The following is a 24,139-nucleotide window of genomic DNA, read 5'->3' on the forward strand; positions in this document are numbered from 1 at the left end:
ACTAGTAAGCCGAGACCAACAGTGAATTTATTTGAAATGAACCATCATAATACTCTTCCATACGTGTGTATATTTAAACTAAAAAAAATAGTTGACGTATAACATGCTGAATACATTAAAGAGATATTCGAAACAACAAAAAACACACGCACACAAAGGGTGACTATGCTTTAGCTAGCAACCAGCTACTTCTAGTTACTTTAACCATTTCTGTTACTTTCTAGTTTCATTTCTTTATAGCCCTTTCTTTTATTTTAAATTGAAGAACAGCAAACTAGCTCCGTTGTCCAACATGGACTTATTTGTGAGTTGTATCAAAGTGGGGTTAATGTCTTTAATGTCTCATTTTGGATTACTGTTAAACATGAAACGGTTATTTATTTTTTCTACGCATAAAAAGGAAATGTGTTTATATTATCATGACTGTGATTAATTTATTTTATTTTGGCCCATCTGCGTTCATGGCCCCACGGCTCCCATACCACTTCCTTGCAAAACTGACCACCATTTCCCTGGACAGATTCAAGCATTAGTTATACAACACTGTGCAAAGGTCTTGAAATAACCCATTCGTTTCTTTATATTTTGCCAGGAAAATGGAAATAGGTTCAGCGATTTATTGAAACATCTGTAAGGATATGTGGAAATACAGTATATAAGTATATATAAGTACAGTATATAAGGCAAAAACAAAGTTTGTACTATTCTAATGAGTGACGTCAGTAGAGTTCCCATATGTGTTTTTTAAATTTAGGTATCCTTTGACTGCGCTGGAAGTGTGTTTGAGGTTTGACTCTATATTTTTGTATTCAGGATTTCATCAGTTCCCATCAGATCCCTCACACCACTGCTGCTGAACTGCAGACCCAAACCATGACAAACACTCTACCATGTTTTGCTGATACTCTAGACACTCCCTGCTTTACCCCTGCCCTGATCTCCTCTACACACACTGATGATGATGATTTCAACTGAGAAAAACTTCAAATGTGGATTCGTCACTCCTGTTGCCACTGATCTTTTCTTCTTGTTCCCTTTCCTTAGGAATGGCTTCTTGACAGCCACCTTAAGAAGAGAGGAACTAATTACAAAATGATTTGATTGTGACAGACTGCTAGTAACAAAAGTGTCTAAAGAAACAAATTTAATTAGTCTCTAATTTTTCTGATATCTGTTATGTGTAGAAAACCAGGTGTGGTTCATCTTTTGAGTTAGGTTCCTTTTTTATGGTTGAATCATTCATAGGTCAATACTAGGTGGTTCACTTAGCATTGATCATTGGCTGAGGGCTTTTGCACAGAACTGTTGCTTAATAGTTTTAAATAGTTAATGGCTGAATCATTTGTGAAAGATTTGTTGTGCATTCATCCAAGGACTCCCACCTAAACTGTTATTGAACAGCAGAGAGAGGAAATGTTTAATGCCTTTCCTGAGAAAAAATAATCATCTTAAAGGTTAGTCCTAATTATAAGTGTTGTTCGCTGAGTTATGTGCTTGTCAAGAGTTATTGTGAAGTGTTTTCTACTTTGATTAAAGCCATTTTAAAAATTAAGGCAGAGAGTTGAGATACATTGGAGAAATATCTGCAGTGTTGTACAAGACAACAGCCTGTACTAAGAGCTCAAACAGATGTTTAGTGTCTAGCAGTGAGACCCTCTCTTGAAATTCTTTCTCTCTCCCCCTGTTAGTCCTTCCTTGAACTCTCAAGAACATGCAATTCCGATCTGGTAATCTAAACTCTGTGTGATATGAAAACAAATAGTTTGTGTGGCCGTAGAACTCAATTTATTGTTTTGAACTGGAATTTGGCACCTTAGGGGATATTTAAGACTAAACCTTCGTAAACAATAGAGGCATCGTGTTTAAAGGTTATTACTGTATTCAACCTCCTGGAGTGTTGGATAGCAGAATCAAAACATAGCAGAAAATCATTTGTAATAAAAAAAAATAGGAAAGAAATTATGTTGTTCTTACATAAGTTATTAAATTGAAGTACATAATGTGCACTATGTGTGTCCTGACAAGCTTGAATTGTGACCCATCATTAAATACACAGTCAAACAGGGTTCAAGGTGCACTGTCCTGTGTTTGAGTAAGTCCACACGCTTCTGTCCAATTGCATTACTCACTAGGTTCTCAGCAATATTTGCATGACCCCAATCACACGGACCAAGATTAGCTGGGGTCAAAGTGTGTGTTGAATAATGTGCCTCTGTTTTACATCCCTTTCGCCTACCTCCACTTGTTTTTAAAACAGGCCAAGGTCTTGCGACTATCACAAAACATTGCTATGCAGTGCTGCTTATGCGTATAATTCTTATATAACCACCATGGCAAATTTTATTTTTATTTTACTCTAAAATACGCGACAGAATCAAAACACAGCTGCAAGCATTATACAGAAGAAAAACACTGCACTTTTTGTTTAATCACTGGTTGGTTTCCTCTTTCATTTTATTATTATTTTTTCCATCCCACTTTCAGTCCTCGTTGTATCTGCAGCTAAAATATGTCTCAGTCCCAAGGGCAGCGCATTCCTCCACTCACAGTTGTGCAATCCCTGACAATCACAGTCCCCCATCCCCCCCACCTCTGACTCCCTAAACACCCAGAACAGAGGCAAGCTGTCCAAGCTGTCTGGGCAATGTTCTGCGGTGAATTGGCTGCCCAGGCAGACCAGTAAACAAACTCTGACTCTGCAGAAAACAACCTCCAAAAATAATGTAATCTCAAGAGGGTGCAAATAAGTTATATAGGCTATTGCTACTTTTCAGCCTGTAATGAGTTTGGGTATAAATCTTTTGTATTCTACAAATCTTCCTTTTTGTTCATATGTCTTTATGCTAATTATACGCAATAATCTAATATAATTAAGTGGATATAAATAAAACAGTTTGATTAACTGTGTATGTGACAAATACACTATCACGTTTGGGGACTTTTTTACATTTAGTAAGTCTGTATGTGAGCAATTTTCACCATGTGTATAAACAAATAGAGCAGACAAAAGTCTCTTTGGGCTATGATGATGTGATCTGTAGTGAGATCAGGCAGCACGTGGAAGAGAGCCTGGAGAAGTGGAGGTATCCTCGGTAGAGAAGAGGAATGAAAGTCAATAGAAGCCTGACAGAATAGACATGTATGAATGAGACGGAGACCGATTTAACAGTGAAGGTGACAGACAGTGCACAATAGAGAAGAAGAATAGAGTGCAGGCAGGGTGGAGTGGGTGAAGACGAGTGTCAGGGGTGATTTGTCACAGATGGATAGCGGCAAGAGTGAAAGGGAAGATATAGATGTATGGTTTAGAGATGGTGGCCCTTACAAAAAGACAGGAGTCAGAGTTGAACATCCTCAGATTTTCATTGGGAGTGGGACCAGGAGGGATAGGATAGGAAATCAGTATATCAGAGGGACAGCTCGGGTGAAGTGCTTTTGAAATAAAGTTAGAGAGCCAAGGGTGTGATGTTTTGGACATGTGAGGCGGAGGGATAGGTGATATATTCGAGAAAGGATATTAAATATGAAGCTGCCAGGTAGGCAGACAACAGGAAGATCTTCGAGAAGGTTAATGGATGTAGTGATGGAGGACATACAGAGGACTGGTGTGACAGAGGAGTATGCTAGGCAAGGGGAGATAGGAGATGAAGGTAAACGATTCACTATGGCGACCCTTAAAGGGAGCAGCCAAAAGAAGAAGTGTTAACCAGTCTAAGAACTGACAGGAAATTGCCCAAGAGAACAGTGACATATTTTTAAAAATCAATTTTATAGTATTAGGATACTATAAAAAATAGATAACAAGTGAAATGCAATACTTGTGAAATTATTCGACAGGAAGTGCTTCCGGTAGTTCTTTCAGAAAAGAATAAAACCTGAAACAAACACGAAAAACTACAAAAATATTTAAAGAGATGGGCTCTTTGCTTCTCATGTGATCCACTGCACGACTCAATACGAGACGCCACACAGGGATGTTGGTTGTTGTAGTTCTATATTAAAATCCATTGCTTCTAAATGTGACAGGAAAAACTACAATCCCATCATGCAACGTGACGCAGCCATAGTTTTGCCACTTCCTATTAGCTTGGAGAAGATAGCGGACGAGCGGTCATAAAATATCGATGTATTAATGTGAAAATTATTGCACACTTACTTGGGAACCTGCTGCTTTGGAGTCTCTAAGGTTTATATTTGGGAGGCGAAAATGGTAAATATGTCTCAAACGAACTATGTTGTATTTTCTTCTCATGTCAGTAGCATTTGTCGTTTGGTTGCTAGCATCTTAGAGTTCGCCAGATCGGCTATTCCATTCAGTGAGTAGAAAACGATAAGCTAACTGGGACGCCAACAATTTTAAATCAAGATGTTTTACCAAACAACTATCAGTTTACTGAAATAGATCGATTTTATTTTGCCGAGTTCTCCGAAAACGATGCTGTCAAAATGAATGGGTGTGGTTTAGCTAACACTATGTTTAACTGTCGATAAGCTGTAGATAAGCTAAGGGTAGCTACAGTTACTTGTAATATATCTTACATATTAAAATAGTTGGATACCTAAATGGTAAGTATCTCCAAAGTTATATTATGTACGACAGCTACTAATAGGCAAAGTAAGATTATATTGTGTGTTGCTAATGAGTCATTTCTGGGAGTTTCATAATTCTGTCAGTGTCAAACTGCTTAATATTGGATGTTAAGGACAAGTAAAGAATGCCTCATTTATTTATTTTTTTGTCTTGTTTCTTACAGATCCGCTTTATCCTCATCCAGAACCGAGCGGGAAAGACACGACTGGCCAAATGGTACATGCAGTTTGATGATGATGAGAAACAGAAGTTGATTGAAGAAGTGCATGCTGTCGTTACTGTCAGAGATGCCAAGCACACCAACTTTGTGGAGGTATGGGATTAGGCAGTGCCGCATGTACCCACATTTTCTTTTTTCAAACAATTCTTTGACGTGCTAGAACAACAACCTCTTTTCTCTAATCCTGTATAATGACACAGCTGGCCCAGCTCCTTCACTACATAGATATTGCAGGCATTATCTCTTAACATGTTTTTTTTCTATGTTATATGATAACTGAATGAAATTCTAGTGGAATACAACATCACATGAAAAGAGAACCCCTTTAGTGGATCAGGTTTTTAATGCTGTTAAAAAAAAAAATCAGCATGAATGTATGCATACTGGGTGTGTTTTACCGTACCGTGGGAGCTTCAGCCCTGGTAAATCTGCTGCTGTTGTCATAATATGCGAGATTAAGCTCTTAAGAGGATTTTTCTGTTGTTCTCACAGTTCAGGAACTTCAAGATCATTTACAGACGTTATGCTGGTCTGTACTTCTGTATTTGTGTGGACGTGACTGATAATAACTTGGCGTACCTCGAGGGAATCCACAACTTTGTAGAGGTAAATGAAACGCGCAATATATAGACCTAGTAAGTGAGCTATGATAATTTAGTTGTCATGGTCTGATGGTTTTCAAGAATGTCTCTCAATGATTTTGTTCAGAGGCTATCATCCTTCACTGGCTTGGAGCTCCTTTAGAACTTCTCTGGGTTGTAAGGATTGCAGTAAAATTACATGTAGTAAAGGTCTTTAGTAGTTAAAGTTGAAGTATATACAGTGGAAGTGAAAAAGTAAAAAAAAATATAAACTGGATTACAAAGAAGCGGAGGAAAAGAATATAAATTAGTTAAGCATTATTATGTACAGCTAAACAGAATCCACGTATTATTTACCAGCCTATATACATTTATAGCTAAATGCACATATATTTCAATATTATTTTTTAATCTTTACATAACACAGAGAACAGGAAGAAAAACAAAATCCCCTCTTGCTTCTTTCATTAGTCTCCACTGGTATTCTCAGTTTTCACCCTGGCTCAAAGCATCCCATATTCAGCAATTAAATTCTGCCATTTATTTTCAAAAATATCTTTATTTTGATATATTTCCTCTGCCCACATAATGATGCTGTTATTCAAGTATTTACCTTCCACATAATAGAGGACAATTGTAAAAACTGAATTGGTAGCAGAGATCCACTATGCTGTGATCTGACTTCCTGCTGATAAAATCTGCATAAGACTATAGAACTACAACATTATACTATAGAATGCCCTATTTTTGAAGCATATTCCCAGTAAGCAAGTATCTATAAAATAATTCAACCTGTGAAATTCAAATTTAAATATCAAATGTAGTTATGTAGATATAAACCCTTTCTTCCATGGCATACATAAGTCCAATTTTAAAAGATGATATGTTTTCTTTTTTATCTGTTGCTTCTGAAGAGCACATCATTTAGTTTTTACATTATTATAATATTGTTTCCCAAATGTGAAAGCCATTCTGGATTTCAAATAACTCAGGTATAAAGGATGCTTTAAATTCAGAATAAAGTGCTACCTGAATTTCTGCATTTTTAAAAGTCTAACTTATTCATAGTTTTTAGTGAAGTCAGATTGTTTTCTATAAATCTGACTTAGCCGAAACTCATACCACAGCTTGTATCTATAGTTTAAACTTTTAGCATGACGCTGTATTTCAGTACAAATTCCAGAACCTATTAAAGCTATGTTTACGTCACATTCATTTTACAGTCTTGGGTGTATCATTTTTGACTAGTGTTAGTGTTATACCATGCTGGAAAAAAATGTTATCGTTAAAATATTGATAGATTTGATAACGCCTTGCCACATAGATACACTGCAGTGCCAAAAGGCAGTATTGCACTATTTTATGACCTGGCTCAAAAGTCACAGCATGAAGGCTGATCCCAGAGTTTCTAAAAACACAGATTTTATTTTAAAGTACTTAAAATTTCAGCAAAAAATGAAAGGCCAGAGAGCATAAACACAAGAAGTGCCATCCTCCTAAGCCAACCTCAGGCATGGCTTTATCCAATCTCTGTCACTGCAAGACAAGTAGAGGTTTCAGATGGGTGTACCACCTCCCCTACTCAAAAAGGTTCTTCCAAGATCCCCAAATAAAGAAAAGACCTCTCTGGAGTCTTCTGGTTCTTGATATCCTAGATCTGAAATACAAATAGGGAAAGCAGGACAATATGTGTGCCTTGCAACGGTGGCATACTTATTCCAATCAAGCTAAGTCAACCCTGGAAAGAAGATTAAGCCAGCAAAAATCTCCCAGAACACTCAAAGCGCTGTATAGATGCCTCATTCACCCATTCACACAAGCACTTTCTTCTGTGCGTAAGTCCTTTCCATCTACCAATCACACACATTTATACTCCGGTTGGCTGCATGGGAGAGCAACTTGGGGTGGATTTGGCATGCATACTGGAGGAGCCAGGGATCAAACCAGTCACCAACCTTCCGATCAGTAGAGGACTTGCTCTACCTCCTGAGCTGCAGCCACTCCCATATTAAGAAAACTACTGTCTGACCACTACACAGAAAAACTTAGTCCTTTTAAAATAATTTAAATGGATTTAATCATTATGAAGATCACACAAATTGCTACACTGCATACACGATAGTAACATGCGATCAACCCAAATTGGAGTATAACACCCGCAAACCAAAATGATTACTCAGAAATGTTTGCAACTGAAACCAATAGTAGTAACTAATAATCTCAACTAGGGCTGCCACAAACGATTATTTGGATAGTCGACTAGTCACCGATTATTTTTGCGATTAGTCGACTAATCAGATCATCATCCATTGGACGTAAAACGTACAGCTTATTGCACCAGCAGCATCTGCTCTGATATAACTATCATTAGCTTACAGCTTTAAGTGTTTAAGGTCTGTGCTAACTAAAAATAAAGACAAGATGATAGTTTATTAAATTTTAATGAAATTTGCAGATTGTTTCGGTGAAGTTTAATAAACTCCTTGCTATCTAAAATATAACAGGACACCGGAGTATATTCTCGAGCATCTCACACTTCTGATAATCAGCTGTCTGCTTGACGTTTATTCAGCTGTGTAAAAACTATAACTTTAATCTCAGCCAAACCGATTTACTCAGGAACAAATAAAATACAAAAAAAAAGCCAAACAATAACATTGTTAAGTTATCTAAGTGACTTATATATCATGTTTAACCTGAGTAGCGAAAGACAGCGGTGGGTTTGAAAACAATTTGCCAGGAGTCCGGTGTTCTCACGGCGCTAGTGAGCCTAGCCCCCGGCTCGCTATCGAGCTAGTGGGTAACAGACGTCTCTGAAAACGTCAGAGCGCTTTTGAAAATATGTGGTGTCCTGATAAACTGAGCAGATATTTGAGGCTTACACAGCTACATTCTCGCCTGAAAATATGTTAAACGTTTATTTTGTGACCCAGAAAGAATAATAAGAGTAACATTAAAACTAACTAGCTGCCGCCATTGTTGGAAACTGAGCTGGGCTGCGCTATGAATTCTGGGACACAGCTTCTTCTTCTTCGGGGTTTAACGGCAGCTGGCATCCTTGTACATGCAGTGCTGCCATCTTCTGTTTCAGTCTGTTATTACACTCTTAAATCCTACTACTTATTCCTGCGTCTTTTGGGATCTAACAAAGCTTCAAACGACGCGTCGACTATTAAATTAGTCGTCGACGATTTTGATAGTCGACGTAATCGTGACTAGTCGACTAATCGTGGCAGCCCTAATCTCAACCAGAAGTGATCTGTTGTCCCCACAACATAAATAGTCACATACCAAGTGGTTCTATACCACAGAAGGTTACTATAGCCACAAAATTCAGTATCACTCCCCACGTTGATCACAGCAACAATTGTTGCTTAACACCACAGTTACCATTATTACCTGGCCAACAACAATTGCAAGTGATCCAAATGAAACTGACCAACTTCTCCAAAACACTAAAGGTCACAGCACAAAACATTCACCTTATCGTTAGGCTTAAAAAAGGCATGTTCACACAGAGACATAACTAAATACCACATGCCATCTCAAGAAAAGACCTACCTGCTATAAACACAAGGGCATAACTTTAGACTTTTCCTGCTCATAAATGCTTGGAACAATCTTGTCACTCCTCTGCTCCTCCACTTGGACCGCTAGCGCTGGCCATAACTACGGCTTGACAGACTGACCACGCGCACCACACACATACTTTTTTTTCTTCTTTTTCGAACCTTCGGATCATGTGCGTGCCGAACTGTGGAGTGGGGACCGGTTCGGATTACGGATCAATAGTGATCTGTTGCACCACTAGCCATAACTAATGAATGCCCTCAAACTGCTGTCAGAATTCCCTCCAAAATTCAATGTCGCTGGTTTCATTTTGAGCAACTCTGAACCTAAAACACCTAAACAGATACAGAACTAACTTTACCCATCTAGTCTTCAGTGGCGCATCAGGTTCGAGACAAGTTATGCTGCCTTCATGGACTTTAATCAACAGTTGATATGAGATAGTTATTTTTAAAATGGTTGAACTCCTTTGTTATCAAGCATTTAGTTTAATCAGTGATTTAGAGAGCATAGGTAGATCACGGTGATTGTCTGGACACATCAGTCAGCTTGAGTGTGCTTTCCTCTAAAGCTTAGTTTAACATCTCTTTATTTTTCTAATCATTTAGTCTTTAAATGATGTGGTAGCAATTGAAATTGTGAGCTTAAAGTACAATCTAGTGTTTGCCACTAGCTAAGACAAACAGTAGACCATTTTTTGTCCAGAGCACCCGGGAGTGAAGGTCATTTGATGTAATGTTTGACTGTGAAGGAATGCACATTACGGTATTCTCAAAATGAGCTGTCTTACTTTCTAGCTGGCAAGCTTGTTATTACATAAAGCCCCATCTAAACACCAATGAAGGGTTTTTAAAAAAATTATTATTATTTTAGTCAGTGAAAATATTCTCATAAAAGATACCATGCCACACTTTCTATTAGCTCACAGCAGGATTTGCTCACAGGCTGGTTTTAACATTCATTGTAGCAAATACAAGGGGTCAGTAATTCTGGCTTTGTAAATGAAACCGTATCACTGCTCGAAATGATCTCCTGTGGAAACGAGATGAGGCCAGACTCACATTAATTTTAAATGGCCACATTTTAGATGTAGTAGATATAAGTGTATTACATGGTTTTCAAGTGGATTCTGCTGCTGCTACAGCATCACATAATTTCTGCACTAGTGCATCACATTAAGGTAGGTGTGTGTGTGTGTGTGTGTGTGTGTGTGTGTGTGTGTGTGTGTGTGTCTGTCTTACTAAAGTAGTCTGTTTGGATTCTTATCTGATTGAATTGAAAGTCTGTATTTTCAATTGCTCCTTTGCTTCTTGGAAGGTGCTGAATGAGTATTTCCACAATGTGTGTGAGCTGGACCTTGTGTTCAACTTCTACAAGGTAAGCATATTGAGAAGTGAATTCTTCCCCTTTGTTTTTAAGAGTCTTGATATCCAATTAAAAAGAACTTGAACAGAGGAGGACAAAAGAGAGCTCTGAAAGTGCTTTTTTTAGTATAGTGCCATGGTAACTGATATAATAATCACAGGTTTTTTTTTCTTTTTGATCTTAAATACTTTAGTGGGGGTGGATTCTTTTTTCTTTTCATAAATGCTTAAACTCCCTTGACCCACCTGCCGCTAGTGTTAATTGCTAATTACCTAAAAAGCATGTGAACATCCGCCCACATGCTTTACTCTAACACCGCTCATGTATGACATGGCCAGAAACCAACAAATAAGGTAAATCAGCTGTTGACAACTACAACCTCTTTCACAAACTACAACACACCTGAGAAAAGCAGGTGATGGAAAGAAGAGTGACTCATCTTGTCAGGTTAATTTCTTTGTCACTCTGGTTATTTTTACACAATGATGACAAATAGCAGGCTGGATGACTACTTTGTGATATTTGTACTCTGTTTTGAATCATCTTAATATCCTCAGTTTCATCACAGTGTTGGGCTCTGTCCTCTGAATTGTGTTTTAAGGTGTACACGGTGGTGGATGAGATGTTCCTGGCGGGGGAGATCAGGGAGACCAGTCAGACAAAGGTCCTCAAGCAGCTCCTCATGCTCCAATCACTCGAGTAAAAAAGAAGAAGAAGAAAAAAAAAGTCGATAACCATCTATCTTACCTGGATACTAATCTGCTGCCCTGGCACCCAAAACATCTTGCTCATTTTTTTTGTATCAGTCTGAAATGGACATTTGTCATGTTCCTGTCTCTGCACAGCCAACATTTACTGGGACTTCAAGGGAAAGGGGGGAGGGGGTGTTTAGTAAAGAAGATTAATATTATTTACATATGGATATGAGTCCAATTAATCTTTTGTCACAAGTCTATATGTTGCAATATTCTGCACCCGTCTTACTGGTGAGGATGTTTTGAAGGCTATACAGCACATTTCAACAAGTTAAAATTACATATACTGCCTTAGTTACACTCAGCTGTATTCTGTTTTTCTTCTTCCACAAGCCAGTGGCCACAGAAATGAATTATTCCTGTAGTAACCACAAAGTAATTGCATCTATCTCTGTGCAGTGTGGAAACAAGTGTCACACTGCTCTCTTCTGCCCTCCTCTCATTAACCTAAACATGTATTTAATGGCACTACTGTGACTAACAAGCACCATAGAGACTGCCTATAATGACCCCTGTGCATTGAGAAGTTATAATAGCCTCGCAGCCTTTTCTATAAGTAATGTTAAGCAGGTCTTGGAAGTTTTAGGATATTCATCATGGCTGCTGCGCAATTTATATCTGGATTGGAGTATAGGCAAACTACGGAAACCTCTTCAGACCAGTTGACCCAGCACAGCTAGTTCAATTGAATGGAGTTTACTTAGAACGAGTGTCGTTCTGACAGTTTGTTATGGCAACCTGTGCTGTCCAGACGTCCTCATGGCTGATGGTGGTCAATAGTATAGGTCATGTTACATCCAATGGTTGCACAGTGGTATGTTGTGATGATTTCGGTTGCTTTTGAAATAATCTTTGTCATTTAATGCAGCTCGTTACATCAAATGGTGCTGGTTGGTTACTCTTAAGAACACTTAAAACTATCCCTAGATACAGAAGGTATATTTTACATAAATCAGTAATGTAAAAATTGCTTTGTATGGTGTGTACATACAGTGTAGCCTGTGTTGAATATTGTGAACACAAATAGTTCCTGCTCACAGTATTTCCATACATTCCTTTGGCATTGCATAAAATGAGTTGAATTTTAAATTCCTCTTAGAAAAAAAAAAAAAAAAAGCTTTTACTCACATCCTTTTGCTCAGCCTAAATCTTTGACATGGTCATACTAATTTTAACCATATCTATTCACAGGTCTCAAAGGTGGTTTCATATATTCAAGTTTTGTATTTTATTTTATTTTTTAAAATTACGGTAGTGAAATATGTACTGCTTCCCTTCTTGTCCACCTGTGAGTTTGTTGATGAAAGTGATGCGTGTAGTACTGTCTCCTGTTCACTTATGCCAGTATCTCCCTCTTTGTGTAAATAATAAACAGATGAAGTAATGCAAAGGTTTCAGTATCTGACCTAATATTCTGGGAAGAGGGGATTTTATTAGGTGTATCTTGACTTTTTTCTGATGTCTTAAAACATGTAGTCATGCTACACTGCTAAAACTGTTGGGCTGATTTCGTATAAAACAACACTCAAAGCTACTGACAAAACATGTAAATACAAGTCTTTAAAATTCAGATTTAAACCTGTCTAGTGCATCAGCGCCATCTAGCGGTAAGCCAATCCTTTCCCTCGGTGAATTTGCAATGTGGTTATGAAGTCATCTTGATAGCCTGTCTAAAAATCAATAAATCATTCAATATACCACTTGAGCTACATTAAACCGCTCTGGCCATTACTCCATCGACCCAAGAGCATAAATCCAGACAATTGTGACAGAGGGCATTTACTCTTCATCATATGAGTCCTCTGATATCCTAACCTCAGCCTGACTGCCTTTGAGAGAAATGACTTGACAGAAGAAAGGCAGGCAGAGGTAAATGAATCATGTACCTAGTAGGACCCATTGTTAAATTTCAAGGTCTGTTAAGTCAGCTGGCTATAAATCTGATTTGTAAATGCTGCTTGCGTTGCTGTGCACGAGGGCTGGGGGTCACCAACATTCAGGATCCGATGCACTTCAACGCCCTTGAGCAATAACCGAGTGAATACAGTGGCTTAATGCCAAAGTTAAAAAAAAAAAAAAAAATTAAAAAAAAAATCCCTGATAGCATTAACATTCAGGAAACCAGTGAAAAGAGTTACATGAAAAACAAGCAGTTTACTGGGAATTGCATAATCATTACAATCAATGAGCAACACTCACCCTTAATAGACAAATCTTATTTACAGGATAGGTTACTTGAGATGTACAGTAGTATTTAGGTTAGATTATATAACATTACTAAGCAACAACTGAGTTGGATTGCGTTCATCACATTATTAAGTCTATACTGGAACAAATGAGAAAATGTTCATATAGCTACTCTGATTAACTTTATGAACTGTACAGCGAATACAGATGAATGCAGGCTAACAATTCAACAGTTGACTCAATAACTGCGCATAGATGACAGCCTGTGAACGAGTGATCAGAATTGCTGCTGATGGCCACCTACAGCTCACAAAGTCAACACCCTTCCATCATTACCTCCACGTCAGCAGGGAGCAATAAACCAATCAAATCTCACACAGCATGAGATCACACTATTACACCATTTTTTGTTGCTGCCTGACAGCATCAGAAAAAAATGAAACCATATGAAGAATCTCAGTTGTCATTTAGTAAAAAGATAACATCTAAAATTAATATATTTATTACATTATACAGTTCAAGTAAAATAAAATGTACAATTCTATAGTTACAGCATATAAACAAAACAAACACAGATTCAAAAGTAAAAGTGCACTTGCAGAAGGAGACAAACTATCATGCTATGCAAATATTTTATGAAAGCAATGTGTTTTGACCATCTGTCTCTTGATGTCCTATATGATCTCATGTTTGCCCTTTCAGTGTGCTGGCTCAGTTGAGCTTAAACACATATGGTTTGTCTGGGAGAACGTATGCCAACACAGAGGCTTGAGAAATACGTTTGCGCACACTTTGTTTTTGAGCTCCTCTTGGCTTGGTTTGTATGACCTGCTCTCAGACAGTGATTCAGACAGAAGCGGTGCCTTTGATTAAACAGCAGAGCGGGGGCTTTGGATTTTCTAAGCCATTAACTTGCAACCTCATTTTCCTCCAGCAGCACCACAAACCATGTTGTCAGTGTTACAAGCAGAGAGGAAACTGTGTTTCTGTGGAAATTCCCCTGTTTCTCTCTAGAGTAATACAAGGTCTGTTCTCAAGAGAAAACATCTGGGTCAGTTCAGTGGTGCAACAAAACTGACATTTTGCAGCAGAGCTGCAGAGGGAGATATTAAAGGGAAAAACTTGGAATTTGACCCATACACTGAGGAGATGTGGTGTCTCAGTTATACTGAGAGGGCCACTTTGCTGGCATGGATCGGTTCTACTTTTCCGTTTAGAGGGTCAGGGTCACCGATAGTCACAAAAACAAACAAACAAAAAAACAAAACCCAACTTCATCTGATGGAGGTGGTGTCTTCTAGGGTGAGAATGGCCCTATCAATAGAGCATGAGGGATTATTGTTCCGACTATAAAAAATAAAATATTACAAATCATATACTACAGCTCAAACGAGCACATATGGAGGATCTTGATTAGCATTTTAAGATGTCAAATGAGGAAATATTTATCCCTCCAGTATAGCTCCACTTGTACAATCAATGTCAATGAACAAAGAAGATGATTTGAGAGTACATTGTCTAATAATAATTTTGTGTTGTCTTTTATCCCCCCCCTCTGATATCCAGAGCTTAAAGAGAAGTGATTACTTGGAAGTTTAAAAACAGAATCCTGTCAAATTGAACGTACAATGTGGCATGATTTTTAAAAAAAACAACAAACAAACAAACAAACAAAACAAAGGTCAAACCTTTGGCTGGTTGGGCGGCACAAAAGTTTCCCAAACAAACCAAACAAAAGCCAACTGTGGTTTCCTGTGACGTCTTATACAGTACGTGCATGTATGAATCTACGAGATGTCATGGAGAAAAGCCCAGCAGGAGTCAAAAACATTATAATGCCAATTTATCACTATAACTGGACATGTGAATTTAAACATGGTGTGAATCTGATAGAGCTCAATTTACAGACTTGTGGACTTTTGGTTTAAATAAAGAGCAAAAGTTCTCTTTTTTGTGCTTTCAACCTGACCCACAGCCTTGCCTGTTTGGGTGTAGAATGGAGTGATGGGATCATCCCCCCATGAGAGTTTATACATATCAGTGTTGGGATTTATATGCTATGAATCCATCTGGTCTACTACGAAAAAATTAAAATGACAGGACAAAGTAGAAAGGATTTGCATCACACCTGGTGTAAATCGTACCCAAAAAATGTGATGTTTATCATTTATTTTCCATTAAAAAAAATAAAATTCTCATAAATGATGAAAAATAATATTTTCCATCATTTATGAGAAATATAGTTAATGATGCATGATTTAAAAAAAAGAAAAAAAGTAAGGGATGTCTTTATGAATGCTAAAACTAGGAAGAAAAAAACCCCCAATGACCCACACTAGGACAGGTTGAATGCACAAAAGAGTTTAACAATAATAATTTACAAGCAATGATATGTAAATGCTCAAAGTATTTTGGGGATTGCTAAAACCAGAATGAAAAAGCGGAGAGCAAGAGAGAAAAAAAGAATAACACACAACAGTAGGTCAGCCCAAACACACAACCCTTGACTTTGTCCTTGTCTGATAAGTAACAGAGACCATGGTGGAGGATGTCTCTTTACATTTCCACTTTGCTCACACTGAGGGGTTATGCTGTCCAAACGCAAGAGCAAACCGACCCCCTCAGGTAAGCCGTAGACTCTTACCAGAGGTCAAGGGTCATAGGTTGCAGTGATCTCCACGACCCAAGGTGATCCAAGGTGTGTAGAACTGAAGGAGAGGGGGAAGGACGATCACACACCAAAAAAAAAAAAAAACCTGGAGCCGAGATGTTTAAGAACAGGAAACAAAGTGAGCACCGACACGCCCTCATCAACGCTAACACAGATAAAACCTGTTAGTTTACAAGTCCCACTGGTCACATGAGTTAACAATAGGGATGGGTATCGAAAACCGGTTCTTGTTGAGTTTCCCATTTTTGCAATCGATTCCCTTATCGATTCCAGTCGCCCCGAATGACGTCACCACGTTGCAGAGCGTCATTTACCTGGCAGGAAACATGGCGGCTCAAATGCTAAAAAGTTTGGTCATACTTTACGAGAACGGATGACAACAGGGCAACTTGCAAAGTAGAGATTTCATTTAAGGGAGGAAACACTACGAATATGCAAAAGCATTTGCTCACAAAACACGCGATAACCTTAAATGTATGTCGTGATTTTATTTCTGCTCCAGACTCGTGAATCTCAACCCAGCAGCAGCGGTAACGTTTGCACGTCCTCTCCCGTTAATACCGCAGGTAAATAATCAACTAACAGTGCATATTATGTTAGCGCGATCTGCCTTATTACAAAACCTGCCATTACTGTGCATTTAGGTGACCATGATGAGAGACAGACAGAGTCTGGCTCAGATGCTGGCAGTTCTTGCTGCAGTCTACCGGTAGCGTCTCCTTTCAGGCCAGGATAGACGAATGTCACAGAGCAGTGATTAAGTTTGTGGTAAAAGCCTTGCACCCATTTGCCACAGCAGATGCCCTCAAATTTTCGGTAAGTGAATGTGTTTAATTGTAGGCAGGGACATTTCTGGATATTCTTGTGTAATTGCTACAGAATAATTTATGTTATACTTTGTTATTGCTACAGAAGAATATTTATTTTACATTTACAATTTTTTCCCCCGGGGACCCTGTGACACCCCATTGAAGAGCCATAGGCTGAATCTCTTAAGATCTCACTGTTGGGTTTGTAAGGCCATGCTACTCCTAAATTTCTATCTTGTTCAAAGAGAAGATATAAAACAAAGTTCTAAGCTAATCGACCTTAGTGTTCTCCTTTTTAAAAAGAATCGATAAGAGAATCGATAAAGAATCGAATCGTTAAACAGAATCAAAAATGGAATTGGAATCGTGAAAATCTTATCAATACCCATCCCTAGTTAACAAGTTACTGACCTGTAGGGGGAGTTCTGTCTGTGTGGACCTGTGGGCTGGGGTGAGGGTGGGTCCCGACCCCTAGCAATTACACTGCTGCTTATTCTGTGTTGTGGTGCCTCTGGGCTGTCGCAGCTGCCTCAACGAAGCATCTCCATACTGAATACCTGAACCCATCCTCTCTGGGTCCAACTCGCCTTTGAGAGAAGCACAATGAGAAACATCAGTGACACAGACATGTATGCTCTAAAAATGTCAGATCCACATCACTTCATGTGCTCAAGCTCTGAAAGCATTAAAAACAAAACATGGAAATGTCACTAAATTCTAACAAAAAACATCCACCTCAGATACACTTCTATAACAAAGAAAACAATGTGTACCTGAATCTATCTTGTTGAGAATGGTGCGAGCACACTTCAAGAAACCCTCCTCGACATTTTCACCTGTTAGCGCGCTAGTCTCTAGAAACATCAGCTCTGTGTGTGGGAGAACAAAAATACTTCTAAGAGTGGGGAAAAAAGCATTTGAAATGCATCAATGTACAGATAAGTTACCATTCTCCTGAGCGAAGCGTGAAGCTTCAAGGAAGGTCACCTCTCTGTCTGCATCCAAGTCTTTCTTGTTGCCACACAGGATAATAACAATGTTGGGACTCGCCAGTGTCCGTGCATCTGTCAGCCAGTTAGTCAGGGCATTGTATGTCTCTCGACTGTAAGACATTTTATTCATGTTATTTACCCAATTTTCTGTTTCAGTTTGTTTTCAGCATGAGGCTGTAGCTCTAGTTTCATTGTATACACTTGTCTGTTTCCCTGTGCGAGAGTGTGTCAGGTGACACCATCTGTGATGGACTTCTGCTTTCCTCTACAGACGCTACCTGACAGAGGATGCCTCTATATTACAGCTCTTGACAGTCCACACTCCACCTCACCTCAACAAAAGCCCATAGTTTGTTAAAAGCAAACTACTGCATTCAATCCATCTTGAGTTTACGACCCAGAGTTTATGAAATACAGTAATGTGAGTGGTCTGTCATTAAACAGCACGATTTCTGGAGGCTGTACAGGCACAATGTGACTCCTTTTGTTAGTTGATATATGGACTCGAAACAGTATGAACACTCAAAAATAAACTAAGCTTCAAAGTTAAGTCTGTAAAATTTCATTTTAATTGTAGTCACATTTAAAATTTTCAATTAATCACAGATGCCAATGCCCACACCAAATACAACCTTACATTTTGTTGCTTCTGGGAGTCTTAGTAAACATGTAGTTTTTATTCTGGGAAAATTAAGGTACAACTGTAGTATCTACATCCCATTATCACAGCAAACAAAAAAGCTCACTTTGTTAGAGAAACTTATGAAAAGGAAGTGGGAGCACGAGGGCAGTGGCTGTTTTACCTGGTAATATCGTAAACAAGAAGTGCTCCAGCTGCTCCTCTGTAGTAGCTGCGTGTAACAGATCTGCGGAGAAAATGGAGGAGAGAAAAAAAAAAGGCTCCTTTAAAAGATCAGATGGTGAGATTTGACAGGAGAAACTGTCCAATCATTTTAACAGTTATCATCAGACACTTCATTATCCCAGTGGAGCTGGGACTTGTGACTTTAGGTAAATTTTGAAGGTAGATACCGAAATCGCTCCTGGCCAGCAGTATCCCAGATCTGCAGTTTGACTGTCTTTCCTCCAACGTTGACCACTCTAGACCCAAACTCCACACCGATGGTGTGGTTGGAGTCCTGTTTAACTGCAGTAGGAACAAACAGAAGACAGTGTAAAAAGGCACAACGTGAAATATACATAAAGGAGCAGGAAAACAAACGAAAAAACTACATGTGTAATATTTGGTGTTTGGCTTGTTTAAAAGACCTCTGCTGCTGTTTTCAAATACCTCATATCCACATTATAAGCTACAGGGAGTTGCAAATTAGATTAACAGTGCCAAGTTGCCCAGCCTCTCTTTCTCTATCCACAGGGACCCCTGAGATATCTTAATCAAATTAAATGTAATCATGAGCACGACTCTGTACATGAAGGAGTGTTGACATGGTTTGTTTTTTTTAAACCACCCCTCTGAAACTGAATTGACGTTTCAATTTGTATTTTAAACAAATTAATGTTTCATATGGAGAATTTTAACAATATAATGAGAGCATCGAGCTCGGTGTAAACTCGGCCATTGTTAGCTAGAGAAAGTCTACAGGAAGTATAATGTTTTCCCTCCATTTAACCACACAGAAAATTGTCTCTTTCTGAAGGACAGTGTGAGGCAAAGAACTGTGGTGATTGGTTTTATTCTGGGTCGACAAATGCCCACATCATCCTGTCATTGTACTCTGACTCATACCAGTCAATGAAGAATTTTCTCCAGATCATCCGCAGACTAATGGTTTAGTCAATATGCAACTCGTGAAACTGACTACAATAATTTCTTGAACGTGTCCATTTATGTGTTTGCACAGTATTAAACTTTAGAAATGCAGCGTTTTAGAACTTACACTTGTTCTCAATGAACTGGTGGAGGAGACAGGATTTCCCCGTCCCAGCACTGCCAATCACCAGGAACTTAAACAGGAAGTCTGCAAGCACAAAAAAGGAGGTAGAGATCAATGCAATGCCAACATCAATGGAGAACCTGCTGCTCTTTGCACTTCCATCCTCAGGGACAATCCTTCCTCTTAATCCCATTGAGCTACTACTTTCATAGTATCCTGCCAAACCCAAATTAGCCTACTAATCACAAAGCGCCTAGCATGTAATCAGTTTAACTTGCCACTTACGATTCTAATTTAATACACTTGTTTGTCTGAGGTTGAAAATGAGTGTGTCTGAAGCCTTAGAAAAGCACCAACACTTAATAACACATGTCATTAGAGCAAGGTTTGAGCTTTAGCATTATTAACCACAGCTTAGGGCAACAGACTTGCACACAGGTTGAATAATAACCAAAGGCAGGCTTTTGCACAGATGTTGTGGAAAGTGGGTCTTTTCTTTGAAGGGCTCAATCCAGCCAACACAAATGATCCATAATTACTTGATCCCTTGACATGCAAACCCATTTAGAGTACAGATAGCCATTGTGTGCTGTGGCCAAAGATAACACAAGGGGGTATTTGCATACTGGATGTATGCTGAACGGCAGTTCTGACCAGTATACTGGGAGATCTGATAAGGAGAGTTAGGCATGAAAAGTGGCTGCATGTGTGTGAATTTACGCTGATCAGTTATGAAAACCAAGTTGCAAAAAAAAAAAAAAAAAAAAAAAAAAAAAAAAAAAAGGGCTTTGGAACCAGGATTTCAGAATTTCTTAACCACCCAAGCAGTAGCAGTAAAGACCTGACCATGTGTTTCATGTACAGCTTGTGGGGCTAACACAACACAATAATTGGGAGGAATTCTGCATCATTCCTTCCAAGAGAGCCGTTTCAGTTCATATATATTTGTTTGCTCCCTTTCTAGGTCATGCTACATAATTTCAACTAGGTCAGGATTGCGGTTTGTTCATCACTCCCCAAAAATTCTTCTTTTTGAACCACTCTGTTGTTTTACTTGAGTCACTGTCTGGCTGCGTTACCCAACTTCTTGAAGCTCCGGGTCATGAACTGCTCCTCTGTTCTTACACTGAGAACATTTTTTGATATAAATTTTAAATGAAATGTTCTGTTAATGGCTACAGGCCATCCAGATCCCAAGGACAGCCCAAAACCATGATGCTACCTCTACCATGCTTATCATTTTTAAAGGCATGATACAGCACGCTCTGAGACAAACTGCTAACAGAAAAGTTCTCTTCCTCAGGGGGAGGAAACAAGACATGAAAGGTTAGTGCTTAAGTGAATCATAGTCTTTGTATGTTAGATTAGTCAAGTCTCATCTGGCTATACTTGTGATTTACATAAAGACCAGCCTGTATGAGAAATCAGTCAGTAATCCAGGTAATTCCTAAGGCTTCACAAGCTTTATCTTGCAACTTTCAATCTCTCTTAGCTCTGGTTAAGTAAGACATAATAAATAATTAGAGAGGTAGTAAATGAAATGCAAGACATGCAGAAGTGATAGTGTTCTCCTAAATATGTGAAAGCATGATGGCAAACTACAGCTTCCCTACTGAGAACTTGTTCAGGTTGAATTTTAAGTAAATTTTCAATTTCACTTTGAGCTCAAACAAAGGTTCTGAAAGCACAAAGCCTGGCAAGTGATTACTGGCTGCTGTTGATATCACCAGCTTCACACAAAGTCAACAGAAACAGTAAATCAAAGTATGAGATTAATCTTTACTTTCTGGGTGACATTTAAACCAATTATGTCATTGCTCCATGAGCCACCTTCATTTGCTGACACACACCTCCGCCAGCTCAGGTCATGGTGCACCTTTGTTGAAGCGGGTGTTTTCTTAAGCAACACAAGCCAGAGGTCAAAGTCTCGGTAACAGAGTAACTGCAACAAAGCGAAGGCGTCGAAACCCACTTATTTTTCTGTGTAACAGCAGTCAGCGTAACATCTCAACCACACTTCAGTGGCTGTGACAGTGCTGACAAAAATCAGAGACAGACCGCTCAGTTTTAAAAGTTAGCCCAAGCCTTTCTGCATTTTCTCAGACATCGTATACTTCTGTGTGAGATCTGGACACAACAATCAAACCATCAATAATGTCAAAAGCAGGGAGAATGGACTGCAGCAACTACCCTCTCAGGCTACTTTATTCCTCACTCATCAATATTAAGTACCCCCCCACCAGGGAGGATGGGTGCAATGGGTGAGCCCTCCCATCTCTCTCTCTCTTTTCTTTTTTTTTTGGAGGGGGGGGGGGGGGGGGGGGGAGAGAGAGAGAGAGAGAGAGAGAGAGAGAGATCCGACAATATAAAAAGTAATGATGAATAAAAACTAACAGCAACAAAAACTTCAATAAAAGGAGTACTACTACAATATTTCCTTCTCCCCCTGCTACATGTGCCAAATTCTGTAACATCAACATAAACTCATGATTCTCATGTTGATAGACATTACTGAAATTAACAAGTGAAAACTATGCATTTTAAAGCACTTAACAGGCCCTTATTGGATTCATAATGCCTTTTTGTCGACTTTTGATCGTCCAGATGAGACAGTTGAGGAGACAGAGAGAGAGAAGGAAAAAAAAATCAATAAAAGTCTTTTACAGGTCCCATTAGTGCTGGCACTCTCCCATAAATGTTGCCCACTTGGATAAAGTTTCATACGAGGAAAGAGAGAGACAGGGTACAAGTATAAACAGAGGGAGAGAGTGTATCTGGGAGTGCAACAGGAGAGGATGATGGTGTGCCATTTCATAACAAATGGCTCTGCAGTGTCAGGCTTACTGACTATCAGACAGAGTACTGTTTAATGAATTTATGAGACCACGAATACATCTCTGTATCTGCTCATTATGTGAATGATCATAGATAAGTGCAGGCAGCATTCATTCTGTCAGGATTCATTTATAACGTATCTGTGTCAAGTGCAAGAGCGGAGTTACTTTAAATAAGCATGGAAGCAGATGCATTACACCAGTGAGACACCAAGCAACGTCTGCCCTGCAGGTAACCGATGCATGATCAACCATCGCTTTCAAACTTCCTCTTACAGGCCTTGTTGCTAGCAGTTAAAAGTAAAAATATACATCAAATCGCAGCAGCCTTTCCTGTCGCAAGGTCACAGAACTTGCCTGAATCTCCCCAAGTTCACGTTAACTCAACGTCTCTACACATGCTATTAATGGCTTTTGCTTAAAGTTTGGCCAACTTTTACCCGTTGATGTCTCACCATCTTCTGCTCTCCTTGTTGCCCGTGAAGCACTACACGCTACCATCAAACGACAGAGGTGTCAGTTAATACACACGAAGAAATCCAACCAGAGCACTTTAACTGACCTACGTGTCAGCACTGAATGTTAATTATTACTGTTAAAATCCACAGACACGGTGAGGTGGCAAGTTAGCCTGTGGCTAAGCTAAGCTAATCTTACAGTTTGCTGATAGCAACGCTGCCAGTCTGTCACATTAGACCACGAAGCAGTCATACATAACAGCTAGCAAGCATTAAATGACCGCCTACTCCACACAAACATACCGTATGTCTCAGACATGTTGACCCTCGCTGTATGGAGAACTCAGTCGGACTCTTTTACTGTTCTTTTAGTACTGTGACAGCCGTGTGCCCGCTGGCTTCACACCTCTTTACGGTGTTTATCTACGATGCTAGAGGTTTCCTTTATCCTTTCCCAGCTTCCTCTGCTCCGACCACAACCAGTACAGCTACGCGCTACGTCATTAGTTATCTAGTGGTGTTGCGTTCATGTGTTATTGGCTACGTTGGAATTTTAAGAGAAGAGACGAACACGCTGAAAGGACACTGGCATCGCACAGAAACTGAGTGAATTTTACGAATAGACAGTTCTCATTAAACTAATGAACGAACGACTAGTACAGAAAATGATGCTCAGTTAGAGAAGCGTGAAGTCTAGCCAACTTTAACTAAGCTAAAAAGTAAAGCGCGTTGTATTAAGACAGATCAAGACACCAGATTTTCCCTGTATAGTTTTTACAGATAGTTTATTTATGAATCGCAGTGTTCCAGCAACACATTGTCATCGATTACAAACATACCACAAAATAGACACGAGGTAGATGAAACTAAATAAATAAATAATACGAGCAAAGTCGAATATAAATGCAATAAGACATGACATCGAAATATTACTACAATATTGTACAGTATAGTGTGGAAATAAGAAGTAGAGTGAGCTTGTGCATTGCCTCTCACAGAATTAATGTAATCTTCCTGAGCAGAGGGAAGCCATCGTATACTCTTTTGGCCATATAGTATGTTGTACAGGATATAGGCTATATTACGGTACGTGCAACATGAAGCCACAAGATGGCAGACAAAGATAGAGGAACTTGAGAACTGAGTTTTTAAGAGGCAGCAGAATGTAGCAAAACCCATATAGATCCCTCTAACAACACTAAAGTTTGAGT

General features: G+C 39.0%; 2 protein-coding genes across 4 annotated transcripts; one reads left to right on the forward strand and one right to left on the reverse strand.

Annotated features, from left to right (window-relative positions):
- Positions 1-1,318: 1,318 nt before the first annotated feature.
- ap2s1 (adaptor related protein complex 2 subunit sigma 1) lies at positions 1,319-12,472 on the forward strand. Of its 2 annotated transcripts, none has more exons than XM_086261635.1 (5): positions 1,319-1,454; positions 4,755-4,904; positions 5,304-5,417; positions 10,280-10,339; positions 10,929-12,472. In XM_086261635.1, exons 2-5 carry the CDS (start codon positions 4,812-4,814, stop codon positions 11,028-11,030), a joined length of 369 nt encoding a protein of 122 aa, XP_086117761.1. In that variant the 5' UTR covers positions 1,319-1,454; positions 4,755-4,811; the 3' UTR covers positions 11,031-12,472. The 2 variants fall into 2 exon arrangements, with proteins under 2 accessions (XP_086117761.1, XP_086117760.1); XM_086261634.1 differs by lacking the exon at positions 1,319-1,454 and adding an exon at positions 4,051-4,210.
- Positions 12,302-23,397, reverse strand: rab4b (RAB4B, member RAS oncogene family). 2 transcript variants are annotated; one of them, XM_086261633.1, is made up of 8 exons: positions 23,232-23,397; positions 19,640-19,720; positions 18,774-18,888; positions 18,545-18,607; positions 17,697-17,851; positions 17,523-17,618; positions 17,161-17,336; positions 12,302-15,977 (listed from the first exon to the last, which is right to left on the reverse strand). In XM_086261633.1, exons 1-7 carry the CDS (start codon positions 23,245-23,247, stop codon positions 17,221-17,223), a joined length of 642 nt encoding a protein of 213 aa, XP_086117759.1. In that variant the 5' UTR covers positions 23,248-23,397; the 3' UTR covers positions 12,302-15,977; positions 17,161-17,220. The 2 variants fall into 2 exon arrangements, with proteins under 2 accessions (XP_086117759.1, XP_086117758.1); XM_086261632.1 differs by having other exon boundaries at positions 12,302-16,025.
- Between the last annotated feature and the right edge of the window lie 742 nt (positions 23,398-24,139).

This window comes from Aulonocara sp. 'chitande type north' Nkhata Bay, linkage group LG14, assembly GCF_057382095.1.
Source record: "Aulonocara sp. 'chitande type north' Nkhata Bay isolate Kocher_YH1m ecotype deep benthic linkage group LG14, A_spYH_male_GT1.1, whole genome shotgun sequence".
In the NCBI taxonomy this organism is placed as follows: Eukaryota; Metazoa; Chordata; class Actinopteri; order Cichliformes; family Cichlidae; genus Aulonocara; species Aulonocara sp. 'chitande type north' Nkhata Bay.